General features: G+C 37.5%; 2 protein-coding genes across 2 annotated transcripts in view; one reads left to right on the forward strand and one right to left on the reverse strand.

Annotated features, from left to right (window-relative positions):
- LOC127450113 (N-alpha-acetyltransferase 60) overlaps nucleotides 1–17122 on the reverse strand; it is a 436968-nt gene that overhangs the window by 356727 nt on the left and 63119 nt on the right. The window lies entirely within an intron of this gene.
- LOC127450097 (4-aminobutyrate aminotransferase, mitochondrial-like) overlaps nucleotides 408–17122 on the forward strand; it is a 32836-nt gene continuing 16121 nt past the window's right edge. Inside the window, exons 1-5 of the mRNA XM_051713867.1 lie at nucleotides 408–586; nucleotides 9743–9870; nucleotides 11961–12058; nucleotides 12328–12357; nucleotides 14919–15036. Coding sequence (XP_051569827.1) covers nucleotides 9801–9870; nucleotides 11961–12058; nucleotides 12328–12357; nucleotides 14919–15036 — 316 coding nt within the window. The 5' untranslated portion in view covers nucleotides 408–586; nucleotides 9743–9800. The remainder of the gene's footprint in view (nucleotides 587–9742; nucleotides 9871–11960; nucleotides 12059–12327; nucleotides 12358–14918; nucleotides 15037–17122) is intronic.

Consider the following 17122-nt stretch of genomic DNA (forward strand, 5'->3'; position numbering starts at 1 on the left):
TTCTTTTTTTTTTTTGTTAATAATCTGAATCAGGTCTGACTAGTATTTCTCGATTTGCTTGTTTATGCAGCCATTCAATATATGAATCAACTCAACTTGTGTTGTTTGTTTTGGGATTTTGAAGGGTACAGTTGTAAGGTATGGGAGACTGAATACAACACTTTAAAATGTAATTAAAGTTATTGTCGCTGGTGAAATGATTTTATTGTGAAATTATTAAGTGTGCAAATTATTTACCTTTGCATTAATTTCCCACACCCAAATATGCAAAAGTGTTTTCATAAAGTACACGCAACGGACTAGTTTCTCCACTCTGACTGGCGCATTGGTTACAATGTGACAAATATGAATTGTTGACGCACACAGCTGTGCTCCACTGTATTTCCGGTCGCTTTACGTGTCTCTCTCTATTGGCTGGAGTCGGCGGATCCCACAGTAAAACCCTCCTTTTTGGAAAAAGACCAGACTTCAAATGATGTTTTAAAGTCCGCCTGCATTCCTCACTCTTGCGCGTTTCTCGTGCTCTCTCGCCCTTACACCAGAAACCTGAGAGATTCAACCTCCTGTTCAGCGAAAAGCCACAAAGGTGAGTCTTTTCATGTCTTTGAATGTTATTATAGCAGCGGCTAGCGTCTAACGGAAGAGACGCTGCAGAGCATCAACCTCAGAGAATGAGCGTGCGATGCGCCTGTTTTGGTAATTAATTACCATAAGTTTATAATGCACTAAATATATAGGGACACTGCTGCAGGAATGTCTTGGTGTGAATTATTGCATCAGCAATCGTGTTTTGTAACGGACGCGGTTCTTATGAAACACTGCAGCAGTGCGAGTCGAGTAGAAATGGCCTGCTACATCAGTTCGATTCGCTCCATACGACTCGTTCAGAACCGTTTGACAGGTTAGGTCCAGTCGGAACCGGATACTTGTCTCGGTCCAACCAGCTGCTTTGTGTACATCAAGTTTTCATCTGTTATTGCCTCTGCTCCAAGACCGATACTGATAAAAGCAACATTTGTCATCTGTCCTTTAAATGCATTCATTTTATGACATCGTAATGGAGTAATCCTTTGCTTTTTATTTTTTTATTTTTTTTTTTTTTTTGGCGGAGTGGAACCTCAGTCCATGACCTGAGGTTGTCAGCCCCCTGGCGTTTTGCTTCTCAACTTGTACGACTTTTTACAACCTTGAGTTGAATCACTGATTAAACAGTTTTATTGCTGCAAATGCAAACTATAATACATTGTAATGGGATCTCCTTTAAGTTTAAGAAGCGTTTTGTTTCACTGTGTTTTTTGACAGTGGTTGCTTATACCCCAGTTTTACTGTAGTAACTATTGTAAACATTGTGTTTTAATGGAAACTGGTACATTTTGCCAGGGTACGCTTGCATTTGACTGCACACAAGTGTATGGTGAGAAGACTTCAGTAAAACTGTAGGGTAGTTAAAAAGATTACTGAGATGACTTTTATTTTTCTTTCTGATTGAGCATTTTTTTTTTTTTTTTAATTTAACCCTCAAAAAATAAAAAAATAAAATTAAAAAAAAAATCACCCAGTTCATGAGTTCTTTCTTAATCCAGAAGGGAGGATGCTGTATGAACTAATAGAACTTAAATGAAAAAATGGTCATACAATACTGTTGCACCCAATATGACTGCTATTTCAGCAGGTGTGCTTCTGTACTGCAGTGCCATATATTCCCCTATAATAAGTGAAACTTTATGAAATGTTCCTGTCATTTTTAAAGATGTATTTTGAATACAGTAGTTATATTACATTGCATTTGTAAGAAACAGAGTAAGAATTATCTGAATATTTTTGCATTACAGCTATGAATTAGGCTATGCCTTTTTGTTTATTTACTTTTTGAATATATGCATTATTATTATGATGATGATGATGTATTATGTAGATAATTATATTGATATTGACAAAAAGGAGGTGCACAGCCCGGTTTCCGCATTATTGTAAAGTTGTGATTTCTTCTTCCACATTGTTTAAATTTTGTTTCATAATGGTACAATGTTGCCCTGTGACAAAAAAAAAAAAAAGAAAAAAAAAATCTTCACAATTAAAAATAAATAGAAAACTTATATTGATTAAGTTTAAGTGTTCCAATTTAACCAAAGGGGGTTAATATATATAATTACATATATATATATATATATATTACATTATTGAACATAAATGATATATCTATAGAGGGTTTATTTTTAAAATATTATAAACTATATATCTTGTTTTATATAGTTTAGATTTTTATTTATTTTCCTGAGTTTCTTAATTGCAATGGTCACTGTTCTTTTTTTATGTAATGTACAAATAAAATACGAAGATTACTAAGGAAGTTTTGGTACCGGTGAAACATTTTGTGTAATAATTGCAGCCTGTTGACAATTTCAATTAGATGCTTTCACTCCAGTTTCATCATCTACTTATACAACTGAACCCAATGACATCTCAGAAATCAGTGAACTAATTTTCTGTGAAACTCTCAAGGCCAATACGTTTCAGTAAGCTTATTTTAAACTCATTTAACCATTTGTTGGTCATCATATGCAGGGCCGTAGCTATAGGGTTGAAAGGTGGAAATGATTCTAGGGGCCCTCAGGTCCAGAAGGGTCCCACAACAAATTCTAAACTGTATTTTTTAATAGGAAAGGGGCCCAGAGCAATATACAGTCAGGGGGCTCAGAATACTTTGCTACGGCCCTCATCATATGTTTACACTTGTCACACTATGCTACACATTGGTCTTGAATTTCTGCTTTTGAGTTTGTTTTGTTTGCTAAACATCCATGTGAAATATAGTTCACCTTCTCCGCTGCACTTGATTTATGCTCTGTCATCCTATAGCAGGCTAGAGGTAATCTTAGACTTGTTTGCTCTCATGCAATAATGACCTTGATGTGCACATTCAATAGAGCTAAAGGAAGATTAATCCTACTTTTATTGTGCAAAGTGGATATTGAATATACATTTGACTATGGAGGATGGTTTTTTTTTTTTTTTGGAATACTCAGTGTTTGTTGGAGGGACATTCAGAATGACACATCTTTTGCCATGCAAGATTTTGATTTGTCTGTACTTTTCATGCATTGGTTGTTCATATAGAATTTTTGCTCAATTTTCTTGATTTGTTTGTGTATAAAGGGATAGTTCACCCAAAAAATTAAAATTCTGTCATCATTTACTCATCATAATATTGCTTCAGATCACTATGACATTCTTTCTTCCATGAAAGACAAAAGGAGATGTTATGCAGAATGACAGTCTCAGTCACCATTTGCTTCCATTGACAGTGAATGGTGAATGAGGCTAACTTTTGTGTTCCACAGAAGAAAAAAAGTCATTCAGCTTTAAAACAAGATGGTGAGTAAATGATGATAAAATTTTCATTTTGGGGTGAACTGTCCCCATAATACGTAAGAATATTTGTGCATGCATGCTTTGCAAAATATAGAATCTAAATGCCCGTTCAGCCATGCATTTCTTGAGGTGTCTATTGACTTCATTAAAAAGTCGCCAGTTGCTTTGTAGCTAAGATTAATCCTTTTAATACCACCACTCTTTCCCTACAGTGATTGATCTATCATCCAGGCAGAAAAGACAGCCAGTAGTACAATTGTGTTTCTTCGTTGATTCCCTTGGCAACAGTCTGGTAGTATTTATCAGTTTGGAGAGGTTTTACCTCTTCTCTCCCTCTGAATGTGTGTTCTGTCCTCTTTTTCCTTTTCCGTTGCCACGGAGACTGATTAAAAGCCCTCAATGCCAATGCTCAACCCCTCAGATTTTGACTGACTTAAATTGTCAACATCTGATATAATATTGATCTCTCCATTTAGTGTTCTTGTTCTTTCATATACAGTGTAGAGTTAGGCATTCAACTTTGAGTCTCCTAGATTATCTTTTTTACTGAAACAGAATAGTGGAACGCAAAAGTCTTTTGGGTTAATAGTTGTTTGAACCTTCCATGGTATTTGTCTGAGCTAGTGCAGCAAATATTCTTCACTTCTGCATGACCTAATAGGCTTTTTAAATCATGCAAAGGGAATTGATGTAATGAAGTTTACCAATAGGCTCTCAGTGGCTTGAACAGGATTCATGGATGAGCATTATGCACAATGAACTGTGCACATACAGGATACCCTTCACTGCTGATATCTGATTGCATGTAATCTGATAATGGTATTTTTATGATTAAGATTTTCAAAAAGTATTACCCAAAATTTACCTCAAAATCTTAAAGGGATAAATATAACCTAAAAAGGAAAATTATGTCATCATTTACTCACCCTCATTTCGTTCTAAACCCATATGACTTTCTTTCTACTCTGCCTAACACCTCCTTTTGTGTTCCACACAAGAAAGAAGATCAATTAAAGTTAAATGATGCATTCAGAATACAGTACACACGTTGGTCATTTCTATGGAGTTTGCAAATGTGCTTGTTCATACAGAGTATTGTGTAGACTCTATCATGTATTGTAGCATACTTATTTTGATGTTATCCAGCTCCTTTATGGAGAGAGGCTGCTCCCAGGGCTATGTTCCATAACACTGACTGGAATTGGCTTTCGCTGTGGGAGAATGCAGTTGGTACTGTTGCTTATTGCTCTCGTGGACTGCTGGCTTTAGTTCACACTCTGAGCTGTGAGGAAGAGGAGTATAAAGCTTGGTGGATGATCTGTGTTGTGTAATCCAGCACAGGCTGCTATTGTTGGCTTTGAAACGGACCCCCAGTACACTGACCATGCAGAGACACCTGATGAATATTGATTAGCTGCGCTGGAGTTTGGTAACAGCGGGAGTTGTGAGAGAAAGAGATGTGGTGGTGGAATGTGTGAGGAAAGCGTGTCTGTAGGTTTTGATGCTAAAAATTAGTATACATTACATTAGTGATCAATTGATATGGGCTTTTAAACACCTAGAGAGCAGTGTGACAGTATTTTGCTGATAAGTAGGGTACAACAAGGCTAAAAGCCCCCCAGGGTAAAAGGCACTTTTGATTATATTCTCCTAGAACACTAAACATCAGCAAAAACTACCACCTAAAAACCTGTTTGTCACTATGCACTGCAAAATATTCCTGATCCATAATATAATTCCAAAGTAATTTGATCTAATATTTAATCATTTTTAAAACGTTGCAAATTTATGTAACTAATGAGAATCCCTGAAAATTATCACATTTAATTTGAGACAAAATACTTCAGTTTTGTTCAAGGTAATTCAATCAAACGTATTTCAATAACTGTCCAATAAGTGAAAGGATAATATTTGGGGTAAAAAGCCCCCCTGTTGCAGGGGCTAAATGCCCCCATAAAACACATTGTTGTTGTTTTTTAGTGGAGGGAATAGATTTGTTATGAAGTGGGCTCACATTGACTGATCCAATCACAATGGAGATTCATTTGTTTACAGAGTACTTGAGATGTAATGAAATGTCAAATATGATTGAAATTAACAGGAAATGGTACACCCATTTCTGAAGTAGTTATTTTGAATAAGCATTATCATAATTTGTTACTCAAAAAAGCATCTTGCTGTCTCAAAAGTATTATAACTATTGTTCTTATATTTACACAATTTCACCATAACCCTCCTGGAGGCTCCCTTCCCACCTTGTCAAAACAACCTTCTGTTATTATTATCATTATTATTATTATTATTTTCAAACAAATTATGTAGCTCCATCAATATTCAATAAATAGAAATGTGTTTTTTCCATCTGGATACACTTTGTGACCTTAAAGGTGTGCCTTTAGCCCCGTTGTACCCTACATAATATAGTGATAGCAAACAATAAAGCAAAAAATGCTGAAATTTGACTTTTTAAAACAATACTTCAAAAACACTTAAAATTAAATGAAAAGATATTCAAAATTAGGTTTGGGAATTGTAAGGAATTTAACGATTCCAGTTCTGATTCCCATTCCTCTTAACATTTCGAGTTGGACATGACGAAGTTAGCTTGAGCGTCAGTAAGAATAAATGATCAGTAACCACTCTGACTCCAACCACTGTATACTGTACATGTTTTTGATTCACTAAAAAGAGGCATCTCGTAAGCGTCGTATGTTCAGAAACCACACTTCAGTGGTAACTCTGTATGATTTTATTTAACTAAAAAGAACCTGCTCGTAAGAGTCATTCGTTTGGGAATCAGACACTGTTCGTGCCATGTGTTTTACGCTGTCGGTTCAGAAGTGGGGCAGCGATACAGCTGAATTGTGCTGCAGGAAAATAAAATCTTTTTACACTTGGTTATGAAGCTGTCACATATTGCTTCGACAATAAATCATTTAAAAGATTTATCCACATTTTTCCTCCAATGTTCACGAAATAGAATTAGCCCCTTCCACAAGAGAATGAAAATTCAGCTCCATCTGTCAAGTTGTTGCCCCCCAGCCTTTAAACTAGTTTAACCCATTTTGCTAGCAACATCCTCACAGGCACATGACAACGGGCTTGTGTAACATATATTTTGCCAGAACCAGTTCTATCCAGTCGATGAAGGGGAGGCGTCTGGATGGGGAGCTTCTGAGAGACAGCAGCGTCCGGACTTTTCTTGCCTGTGCCACCTCGATTGCATAAGCATTCTCAGATCCAGAGCAGAAGAGAGATGCATTTTATATTTCTCCACTCTTGTGCACAAATAAAGATGCTGTGGGTTCTCTCCACCATCCAGCGAACGGCCAGTTCTCCCATCTAAATTGATTCCTTTCGACAAGCAAACACACACAACTTACTCCCTTTCAAATAGAGCAGGAATACTGATTATCAGAACAGCACAGGTTTCCACTGTCCAGACTGTGATGAAAATGTACGCCCAGGGTACAAAGTGAACTTTATACCACACTTGTCAACAGTGGGTGAATTGAAAAATTTGACCAACTATAAATATTTATTACTGGCCATGAAATTTTATTTTGCATTGTTTTTATTCAAGATAATTTTGGTTTCTATGATAATGGAATTATTTAGCTGTTTTTGTTTTCTTTGCATATTTGCGAGAAACCGTATCTGTCACAAAAACGCATACACATTGTTCCTCATATTTTTGTTTTGGTGGCTTAATGCGAGGAATATTCATGTTCCTGATTCCATTCGTTTTTGAGAAAATAAACTTAAACATTCTAGATGAAATTCTGCCACTTAGAAAAAAGTTGATTGAAGATGTGTGAGTCGTGACCGATATTTTCTCTAAAATAAGATGTAGATTTGAATTGTTCAAGCAACATATATCAGCCTGGGTCAGATTTTCATTCTTGCAGTTCGATTTAAGTAGACTATATCATTTTGCTGTCCCTTATAAAGTTACCGGCCAACTGGCGAATTACTCTGTTTAATGTACTCGAGGAACAATAATACTGCAACAAAAAAAAAATAACTATATAGCCTCACCGTGCTGTTCCATCCTTAAGCAAATGCTCATGCTTTATATTAGCTGAAGATGTGTCAAGACTCCCTTGGGCACAAGTCTTTCCCTTAGGCAAGACTATTCGTCCCAATTAATCTTGGCGCCAAAGTGTTTCTCTGTGTGCTCGGATCCCTGAACCATGTGCCAAGTGGGAAGGTTTTCGCAGTTCTTAAAGTAACAGCGTTAGTTACTCGTCTGCTGCCCCCAGCTGTGTCCTCACAAGACTCTTCGTCCGTAGTCTGGGTGTCCCAAGAAACGCATGTCATGGTTCCACAGTAAAAAAGAAAAAATCAGAGAGCTGATAAGTGTCTAAGCCATGTTGTAATTAACACTATTTACCTGTGTTTTAATTATCTGGTGTGAGGGCCAACTGTCAAGGCTACTGGAGTGGGACAGAATTGATGTGCATGGCTGAACCTGCTGCTCAGGCACAAGGGAACTGTCTGTGGCACTGAAGCCAGCTCCAAGACCTGTCATATTACAGCCTGTACGATTTGCTCCCTCCTCTTGTCCGATCAAATTTTATTGTATTTTTTCTTATAGAGGCTTTAAAAAGCCATATACTGCATTTTGTTTTTCTTTCCCACAAGAAGTCCACTTCTAAGTTTAAAAATTCTTGCACCAGAAACTGTTGTAATTTCCATTTTCCAACCTCTTATGATACTTGGGCTACATTTTAGAAAAGACTGTTTCTTCTACTGTACATTTAAGACTTTTAGGCCAAGTAAATTACTTAACTTATGATTGGCTAACCTCAGAGAACCAACATAGTTAACTCTGTTCATCATTAGGGGGTTCCATGTTGCGGTGAAGTTGGTCATGCTTTAACTGGCCAAGAACCCACTTAGACAGGAAGAGCCATCTGACTGACATGCAAAGTGATCAATCACAGTTGATTTTATCATTACGTGCACTTTGGGGACAGGGTTATCTGAGATATACCATACCATAATAAAAGACTGGTGTTGAAAAAAGTTATAAAAAAGTAGACAATCCAAGTACTGTACAGCACAAAAACATAAATACAGACTATTTCATAGACATAACAAAGAAAACAAAGAAGATTTTTTGTTTTTTAAAGGTTTGATGTCACTAACCTGGCAAACTGTGGCAAATCTAGTAATAATTTCATACCCAAAAGCACAAGTTTTATAGTGTGCAACAGTGCCCGCCCACTTTTTCAACCATCTTGGTTCTAGAAGTATTTTTCCCATTCGTTTCTTCTTTAGGGATTTCATAAAAATCCTTCATAAGTGTATGTGAAGTGGGTGCGTTTTGACTAAACGTCACTGTAAAAGATGAGGCGAGAAGCAGTTTTCCTTCTTAAGGTGAGGCTTTATTTTTCCTCTTCACCACACCACTTTCCAGTTTTCCTTTTAAGCACTAAGCTAAATCCTATCACACACTGATTTCACAAATAAACTTTCACTAACAATCCTTGCTCTGGCTCGGCTCTGTCGTGTCCAGTCTCTCTCTCGTCTACTTGCGGTGTGGCTCTATTTATGCCGCTCTCCCCGTGCTCACTGAAATTAGAGACAGGTGTTAGACATAATTTAGCTCAGGTGTAAGCGCCCTTACCGCTTTCTCTCTCCGGAGAGATGCTTGACCACGCCCCCGCTGCCACAGTCACCTTATGGAGGCCAAATTATTTGGGTTTTAAACCTTGGACCCACAGAGAGCGCATGCGCAGACCGTGTTCTTCTGGAGGTAATAAAGTCCTAATGAACTTAATGGTCCTTAAATAACCAACATTGGGGTTAAACAGAAGGAGCACACACTTATTGTTCTTGGATCTTTAGCTGTAATAAGCCATATGAAACCAAACATTATCACAAAGTAAGGCCTAGATAAAAAAAATAAACTGTATTGGTAATTTAATTTTAATTACAGATCTGCTTTTCAACCAAAACCTGTCAGCATCAAATCAGTATTATTGTAATACAGTATATCTGACAATAATGTAGTGAAGACTTGGAAACAACTGAGAAATGTACTTTTTACCTCTTATATTTTTCCTTGTACTGTATCTGGATTAACCATGCATGTGTACTTAGTCACTTTATATAGTTGTTAAAAAGGTCTTCAGAATGACATGCAATGCTACATCGACAATGTGCAATTCATTTTAAAGGAGCAAGGAAAATTCTACTTTCCATGATATTTCCTCTTTAATAAATGTAAGATTGTGAATATCAGTTCCCCTCAGACCTTCAAATGTAAATCGTATTAACCTCCAGAACCTTGAAGGACTTTGACCTTTCCATAATCTGTTTTTGCTCCCCCTGCAATCATTTCTCTTTCTTTGACTTTCCTCAGGTAAAGTGAAAGGCGGTGTTGTGTGCTGTCTATCTCTCTCTTCCTCTGTCTACTACACATGGCTTCCACACTCTTGACTCGCCAGCTGGCCGTCTCCCTTCAGCAGAATCTGCGTCTTGCCACTCCAGGTAAAATACTACACAGAGAGGTCAAGGACTATAATACCCCCTTGTCGTAAAAGAGTAGTTCACCCAGAAATGTAAGTTCTGTCACCATTTACTCACCCTAATGATTTCTTTGCGACAACTACAACTCTTTTTGAGGGTCTATGGAAGTTTACATTACATTACAATTCTGTGTGTTCTTTCTGACAGGGAAGTTATACAGGCTTTTAAAGGAAGGTTCAACCAGAAATTTAAATTCTGTCATTATATCCTCAGATATAGAACATTTTTTCTTCCATTGAACACTATTTTTGAGGAATATCCTGGCCACTCTTTTCCATATAATGAAAGTAAATGAGGACTGGTTCTTTTAAGTTCCAAAATGACAAAAAAGCGACTTGTGGCCTATATTCAGCTATATTCAATAGCTTAGTACAAGGAACAGACTGGAATTTAAGTCGTTATTCACTGATAATCTTCCACTCCAGTGAGCTCTTTACCACTGCAAGCAGTTAATTGAGTCAGTGAGTTGAACATGAGAAATGGAACAGTCTGATTCATAAATGAATCTGGGTTTATGTACTGAATCAGCCAGTTCATTAAAAAAAAGAACCTTAAAACAGCAATTTATTCACATATCGGACATTGCTACTTCTCTCATGAACATGCCAAGGAAAGCTAAGGTGAATGTTTTCAGTGAAAAAAAAAAATTCAATATCGGTCCGTTCTTCACACAAAGCTATTGTATGCCTTCCAAAGACATGGAATGTAGCACACAAGTCATATGGACCACATTTATGCTAAATTTATGGTGAATATTTCTAGCATCAGTCATTAATCACGTTCATTTTATGGCAAAGAGTGGTCAGAGAGGGGATTAGGAATGACATGAGGGTGTGTAGATGATGACTGAATTTTTTGCATTTTTTTTAAAAGACTGTAATTTCCTGCCGTATAGAGGACAGAGAGAATTTCAATGCTTTCAAACTTCGAGTTACACTCAAAAAGTGTAAGAGTCGTAGGTGTCACAGAGAATTTATCAAAGTGATTCAATTCCACTCACAGTTTAGGAAGTGAAGCACTTTCTTTTGAGAGATAACAATGTGTGTATTGAGATGAATGTTGAGAGGGCCACAGTTCAAAGTTGCTTAACCATGTGATTGAGCTACTGGGATCTGGTTCTGTCTGGTTGTGGCTTGAATTGTGCATTCGTTAAAAAGTGTGTGTGGCCAGTCACACTGACTCTGCCATCCTGCTTCATTAATCAGTAGCTGAGTAATGTGAAATAATGTTCCCTGTTTGTAACCGTGTAGTCTCTAACAGCCTGATGTACACGAGGGTACTACTATTCCAACATGGCTTAAAGGGATAGTTCACCCAAAAATGAAAATTCTCTCATCATGTACTCACCCTCATGCCATCCCAGATGTGTATGACTTTCTTTCTTCTGCTGAACACAAATGAAGATTTTTAGAAGAATATTTCAGCTCTGTAGGTCCATACAATGCAAGTCAACTGGGTCCAAAACTTTTAAGCTCCAAAAAGTACATAAAGACAGCATAAAGGTAATCCATAAAACTCCAGTGGTTACTTCTATATCTTCAGAAGCGATATGATAGGTGTGGGTGAGAAACAGATCAATATTTAAGTCTTTTTTTTTTTTTTTTTTACTTATGTTCACTGAAATATTCTTCTTTGTGTTCAGCATAAGAAAGAAAGCCAGACACATCTGGGATGGCATGAGGGAGATTAAATGATGAGGGAATTTTCATTTTTGGGTGAACTATCCCTTTAAAGGCATACCATGGTGGGTTACAAAATTGTTTTTCGCATTTAACAAGGTTTCTTGCACTTAAAACAGTTGTAATTTAGTTTTAAGTCTTCCACCCTCTCTGGCCCTTAGCATTAAACTTAGCATTAAAATGTTGAATGTTAAAGGTTAACAAGGTATTTTGTTTGCTGCTTTTCAAATATGAAAAACTGCAGCTCATATGGTTAATTTCTTTTAGGTGTAAAATATACAGCAAACTGATGAATGAAGAAAACTAATGAAGGGATGTAAAATGTATTATCTTGTCTACATATTTGCTTTTATTCTGTTTTTGTTTTATTAGGTTGCAGATATGTCAGCAAAACTGCCACAAAGACTGTGTCAGAGTTTGAATATGACGCCCCTTCCATGAAGACTCCCATGCCAGGTCCAAAGTCCCAGGTTCTGTTTCAACATTTTGCTCTTTTTACCATCAGATTTATCATCAGATTTTCTTCTGATACGTCTAGCTCTGTAGGGAAAATGGCCTTTTCAAGAGAGGATTGAAACTGTTAAATGTCATGTTTTGCATTATTGGTTTCAATTGGTCTACTTTAGGCAGATTTGATCAATTCTGTGCCCATGACTGTGGTGGATTTGACAGAAAAAACTTTTGAAAACACTTCCAAGCAGAATGACTAATAGAATTTTTTTTTTTCTCATTTTAACAGGAGCTGACGAGACAACTCGGAGAGATTCAGGTAAGATAAACAGGGAATGAACTTTGGCCTTCTCTCAATCACCCATGCATTGCTCTGTTTACTGTGCCTGAAAACTGCGCAAATAGCTGTAGCTTAACTTGTGTTATGTAATCAGAGGTTTTGAAAGACTCTGTACAGTCTCTCTCAGGCAATTATTTGGCAGCTAGTGCCGATCACATGAGGTTCAGTTCTCTTGGTTTGCGATTCCATAATGATTTTAATATATAAAATATAATGAGTCACTTTTACTCAAGAACCAATGGCATGCAAAGCTTATAACTATGTGAGAGTCAACGTGAAACAATAAAGTCTCTTCCATGCAAATCTACAAGTGATGAGTGACCGGACATTTTGGTGGCTGTTTGATTTCTGTTTTAGCAAAATCAAATTTGTCCAAAATCCCTCTCCACATAACTTTATTAAACATCAAACATGTTATGATTGGCTGTGATTGTATCACATCAAGCAGCATTTTTGCTTTCAGTGTGGATGAATGAATAATTTGTCTTTGGAAACTTGTCAATTGCTTCTGGTTAGGACACCGTTTGAGAGAGTTTTGTGCTGTCAGCGAAAAGTCCTTTTAGAGCTGGAGCAAAGGTCATTTACTTTAATTATTGAAGTCTTAAATGTACTGTTACAAAAATGGCCTGTTTAATTCTCAGCACCAGAAAGAGAGTGGACTATGTAAAAACTAAATAAGGACTAATGTTGGTGCAAGAAACCTTGACTAACATTAAAAGTGAACTTCAGGGGGGAAAATATTAAAACTCAAAAAAAAAAAAAAACTTGTAGAATATGACCACTTTAATGCATTAAACTATCAATTTAGACTGTGATCACTACAAAATGTTTGTAAGGATGTAAGCATTATATTGTTGCAATCGTTAAATTAATAAATGTAAGGAATTACATTTTTATTACAAAGACAAACATTTATTTATTTATTTGGAATAATGTCCACCGATGAATTGTGTAGAGTAACACCAAGAACATGCGTTATGAAAGTAAGTTTTGTCAGTGTTGACTTTAAAGCCAGGAAGGCTAAAAACTGTGACTGCCCTAGATCAACAGCGCCACTTCTGATGTGACGTCGAGCCATATTTCAGCCTGCCTGGATGTCTTCAGTTTATTGAGTGATTAATGCATTTCGGGCAGTGATTTATTTGCTGTCTGGACTGGTGTCTTGAGAGCGGTCACAGTCATTCACTAGTTGCTTTGCTTTGGATGAGCACATAGATGGGAGCTGACAGGCATCGATGGAGCTAATATAACGGATTCGCTTCACTACGGCTCCTGTGCGTGTGACGCTTGGCCACTGTCTGTCTCCGGCGTATGAGAGCAGACATAAGACGAGTCATAATTTGTTAATCAGATGGGCTAAAAATAGATGCTGCATCAGGTTCAGAAAATACCATGGAAAAGCAAGTTTCATTAGATAAAGAATCATTGCTTCCAAACATTTTATAGTGATCACAGTGTAACTCAGGACATTTTTGCTTTACCTGATTTACAGTAGAGGTTTTAACATACTAAAGGATTCATAGGGTCTGTTTCAAAACCTAGTTAGCTGCCTCGCTGTCACATGAAGCAAAGGCTTAAAAATATCTGCACAATAACGTCTGCATAGTTAGGATGAAGTACATTGTATTTCAGTAGCTGATCCCACAGGCCATATTCTGCTTGATTGCATTCTGTCTGCCCTTTTTAAATTGTTCATCAAGTAGTCACATGTTATTCCAAACCTGTTTGACTCTCCTACGGAGAAGTTTTGAAAATAAATTTTGAAGAATGTCTTAGTACCTTTTTTCAATATATTGATAGTGGAAGTGACTTTACTCTCTACAGTGACATTATTGAGAAAAGCTTGAGAAAAGCTTGACGCTGACCCGCACTTGCACCTTGCGCATTCACACGAGGACTATTGCAAGCTTTTTGAAACTTGAAAGTGAGGTCACCATCCACTGCCATTTTATTGAAAAGAGGAACAGGGACATTTCTTCTAAATTTCTTTTTTTGTGTTCCGTGGAACAAAGAATCTCATATATGGTTAGAGCAATTGTGAGGGTAAGTAAATTAATTTTGAGAATTTTCATTGTTGGTTGAAATGTTCCTTTTTAGGCTTTGAAAAATGCATCTCAGGACCCCTGCATTCTGTTCCATTGCACTGCACTCCTTTAGCTGTTTTTCAAAAAAGAATCATCCTCTTTGAATGGCTCTTTACTCCATCAGTTATCATTAATACTGCTGCGGTATTAGAGCGTAATTGCTTAATAAACTTCAAAACCTTGATCTTCAAAAGACTTGTGATGTCAACCAGTCTTCTCCAACAAAGAAACTGAGATGTTAACTGAATACATTTTTAAGATGATCATGACCTCACTATGCTAATAACTGGATGTGAGAACTTGAGAATTCCCCTATAGCCATTCACTAATCTAAAGCTCTGCCAGAAAATCAAGGTGTGCTGATGGCACATTTTTCCTGGATCACAAATCACCTTAATCACTGTAGGTAACACTAAACACTTTTCTCTCTCTCTCTCTCTCTCTCTCTCTGTGCAGAATGTTGGAGCGATTCATTTCTTCTGTAACTATGAGGAGAGCAGGGGGAACTACCTGGTGGATGTGGACGGCAATCGAATGCTGGATGTTTACACACAAATCTCCTCTATCCCCATCGGTGAGCTTTGTCATTCATCAGATATCTGATAGGCTACAACACATGCATCTCTCTGCAGACCTGTTGCATGAGACACTGATACAGTCAGATTAGACAGGAAATCAGACATATTTGAAAGAGTTTCTCTATAGTTAATGGTTATTGTTTACTAGATACACTCACCAAGCAATTAATTAGAAGCACCTGTACACCTTATTCTTGCAATTATCTAATCAGCCAATCATGTGGCAGCAGTGCAGTTCATAAAATCATCAGATACGGGTTAGGATCAACCATCAGAATGGGGAAAAATGTGATCTCAGTGATTTAGACTGTGTCATGATTGTTGGTGCCAGCTGGGCTGGTTTGAGTATTTCTGTAACTGCTGATCTCCTTGGATTTCCATGCACAAAAGTCTCTAGAATTTACTCAGAATGGTGCGAAAAAGAAAAAAACATCCAGTGAGCAAGGAAGGATCTTAGAATACACCATACTGTACCGTGATGTGTGGCCTCAAATGAAGACTTCACTGTGGCCAGTCTGTTTTGTTATGAACAGCCTCCTATGGGTTTGCATTAGGGGATGGTTGGTTTGGTTGGTTAAATGTGAGGGACAGGAACATTTAATCAGTCTCAACAAATTGAGTCGAGCCGCTGTCTCCCACTCTCAGAAATGCCTTCAGGTGGTGACTCACATGTAATGAGTTGTGATTTGCCTTTCACTCGCTGCTCCTGTATCATTTGGAAAAAATGCATTATGGGATCTGGTTGTAACATACTGTACAACCCCCTCTCACCACTACATTCACAATGACAGTTGAAGTCTGAAGTTTACGTACACCTTAGCCAAATACATTTAAACTCAGTTTTTCACAATTCCTGACATATAACTGTAGAAAACATTCCCTGTCTTAGATCAGTTAGGATCATTACTTTATTTTAAGAATGTGAAATGTTAGAATAATGGTAGAGAGAATTATTTATTTCAGCTTTTATTTCTTTCATCACATTCCCAGTGGGTCAGAAGTTTACATACACTTTGTTAGTATTTGGTAGCATTGCCTTTGAATTGTTTAACTTAGGTCAAACATTTTGGGTAGTCTTCCACAAGCTTCTCACAATAAGTTGCTGGAATTTTGCCAATTCCTCCAGACAGAACTGGTGTAACTGAGTCAGGTTTGTAGGCCTCCTTGCTCACACACGCTTTTTCAGTTCTGCCCACAAATTTTCTATCGGATTGAGGTCAGGGCTTTGTGATGGCCACTCCAATACCTTGACTTTGTTGTCCTTAAGCCATTTTGCCACAACTTTGGAGGTATGCTTGGGGTCATTGTCCATTTGGAAGACCCATTTGCGACCGAACTTTAACTTCCTGGCTGATGTCTTGAGATGTTGCTTCAATATATCCACATAATTTTCCTTCCTCATGATGCCATCTATTTTGTGAAGTGCACCAGTCCCTCCTGCAGCAAAGCATCCCAACAACATGATACTGCCACCCCCATTCTTCACGGTTAGGATGGTGTTCTTCGGCTTGCAAGCCTCACCCTTTTTCCTCCAAACATAATGATGGTCATTATGGCAAAACAGTTAAATTTTTGTTTCATCAGACCAGAGGAAATTTCTCTAAAAAGTAAGATCTTTGTCCCCATGTGCACTTGCAAACTGTAGTCTGGCTTTTTTTACACCACCAGGTGACTCCTTTGCAGCAGGAAGTGTAGGGGGACTGCCAATTATAGTTTGATATCAAAATAATTTGTAAAAACATGGAAATATGCGTTAAACCAGTGTTTCCCAACCACTGTGCCGCAGCACACTAGTGTGCCATGGCAGAAAAAAGGTTGGGATACACTGCGTTAAACAACAATACAACATTTAAAGTTCTCTTCATCCAAAGCTGCTAAATGTTTTGTTGTCATTAAAATGTATCAAGTAAAATTCATATATGGCTCATATACAGTACAGTATATATGCATACACCGAACAGCCACAACATTAAAACCACCTGCCTAATATCGTGAAGGTCCCCCTCGTGCTGCCAGCTCTGACCCGTTGAGGCATGGACTTCACAAGACCTCTGAAGGTGTCCTGTGGTATCTGGCACCAAG

Source organism: Myxocyprinus asiaticus, chromosome 13, assembly GCF_019703515.2.
Source record: "Myxocyprinus asiaticus isolate MX2 ecotype Aquarium Trade chromosome 13, UBuf_Myxa_2, whole genome shotgun sequence".
Lineage (NCBI taxonomy): Eukaryota > Metazoa > Chordata > Actinopteri > Cypriniformes > Catostomidae > Myxocyprinus > Myxocyprinus asiaticus.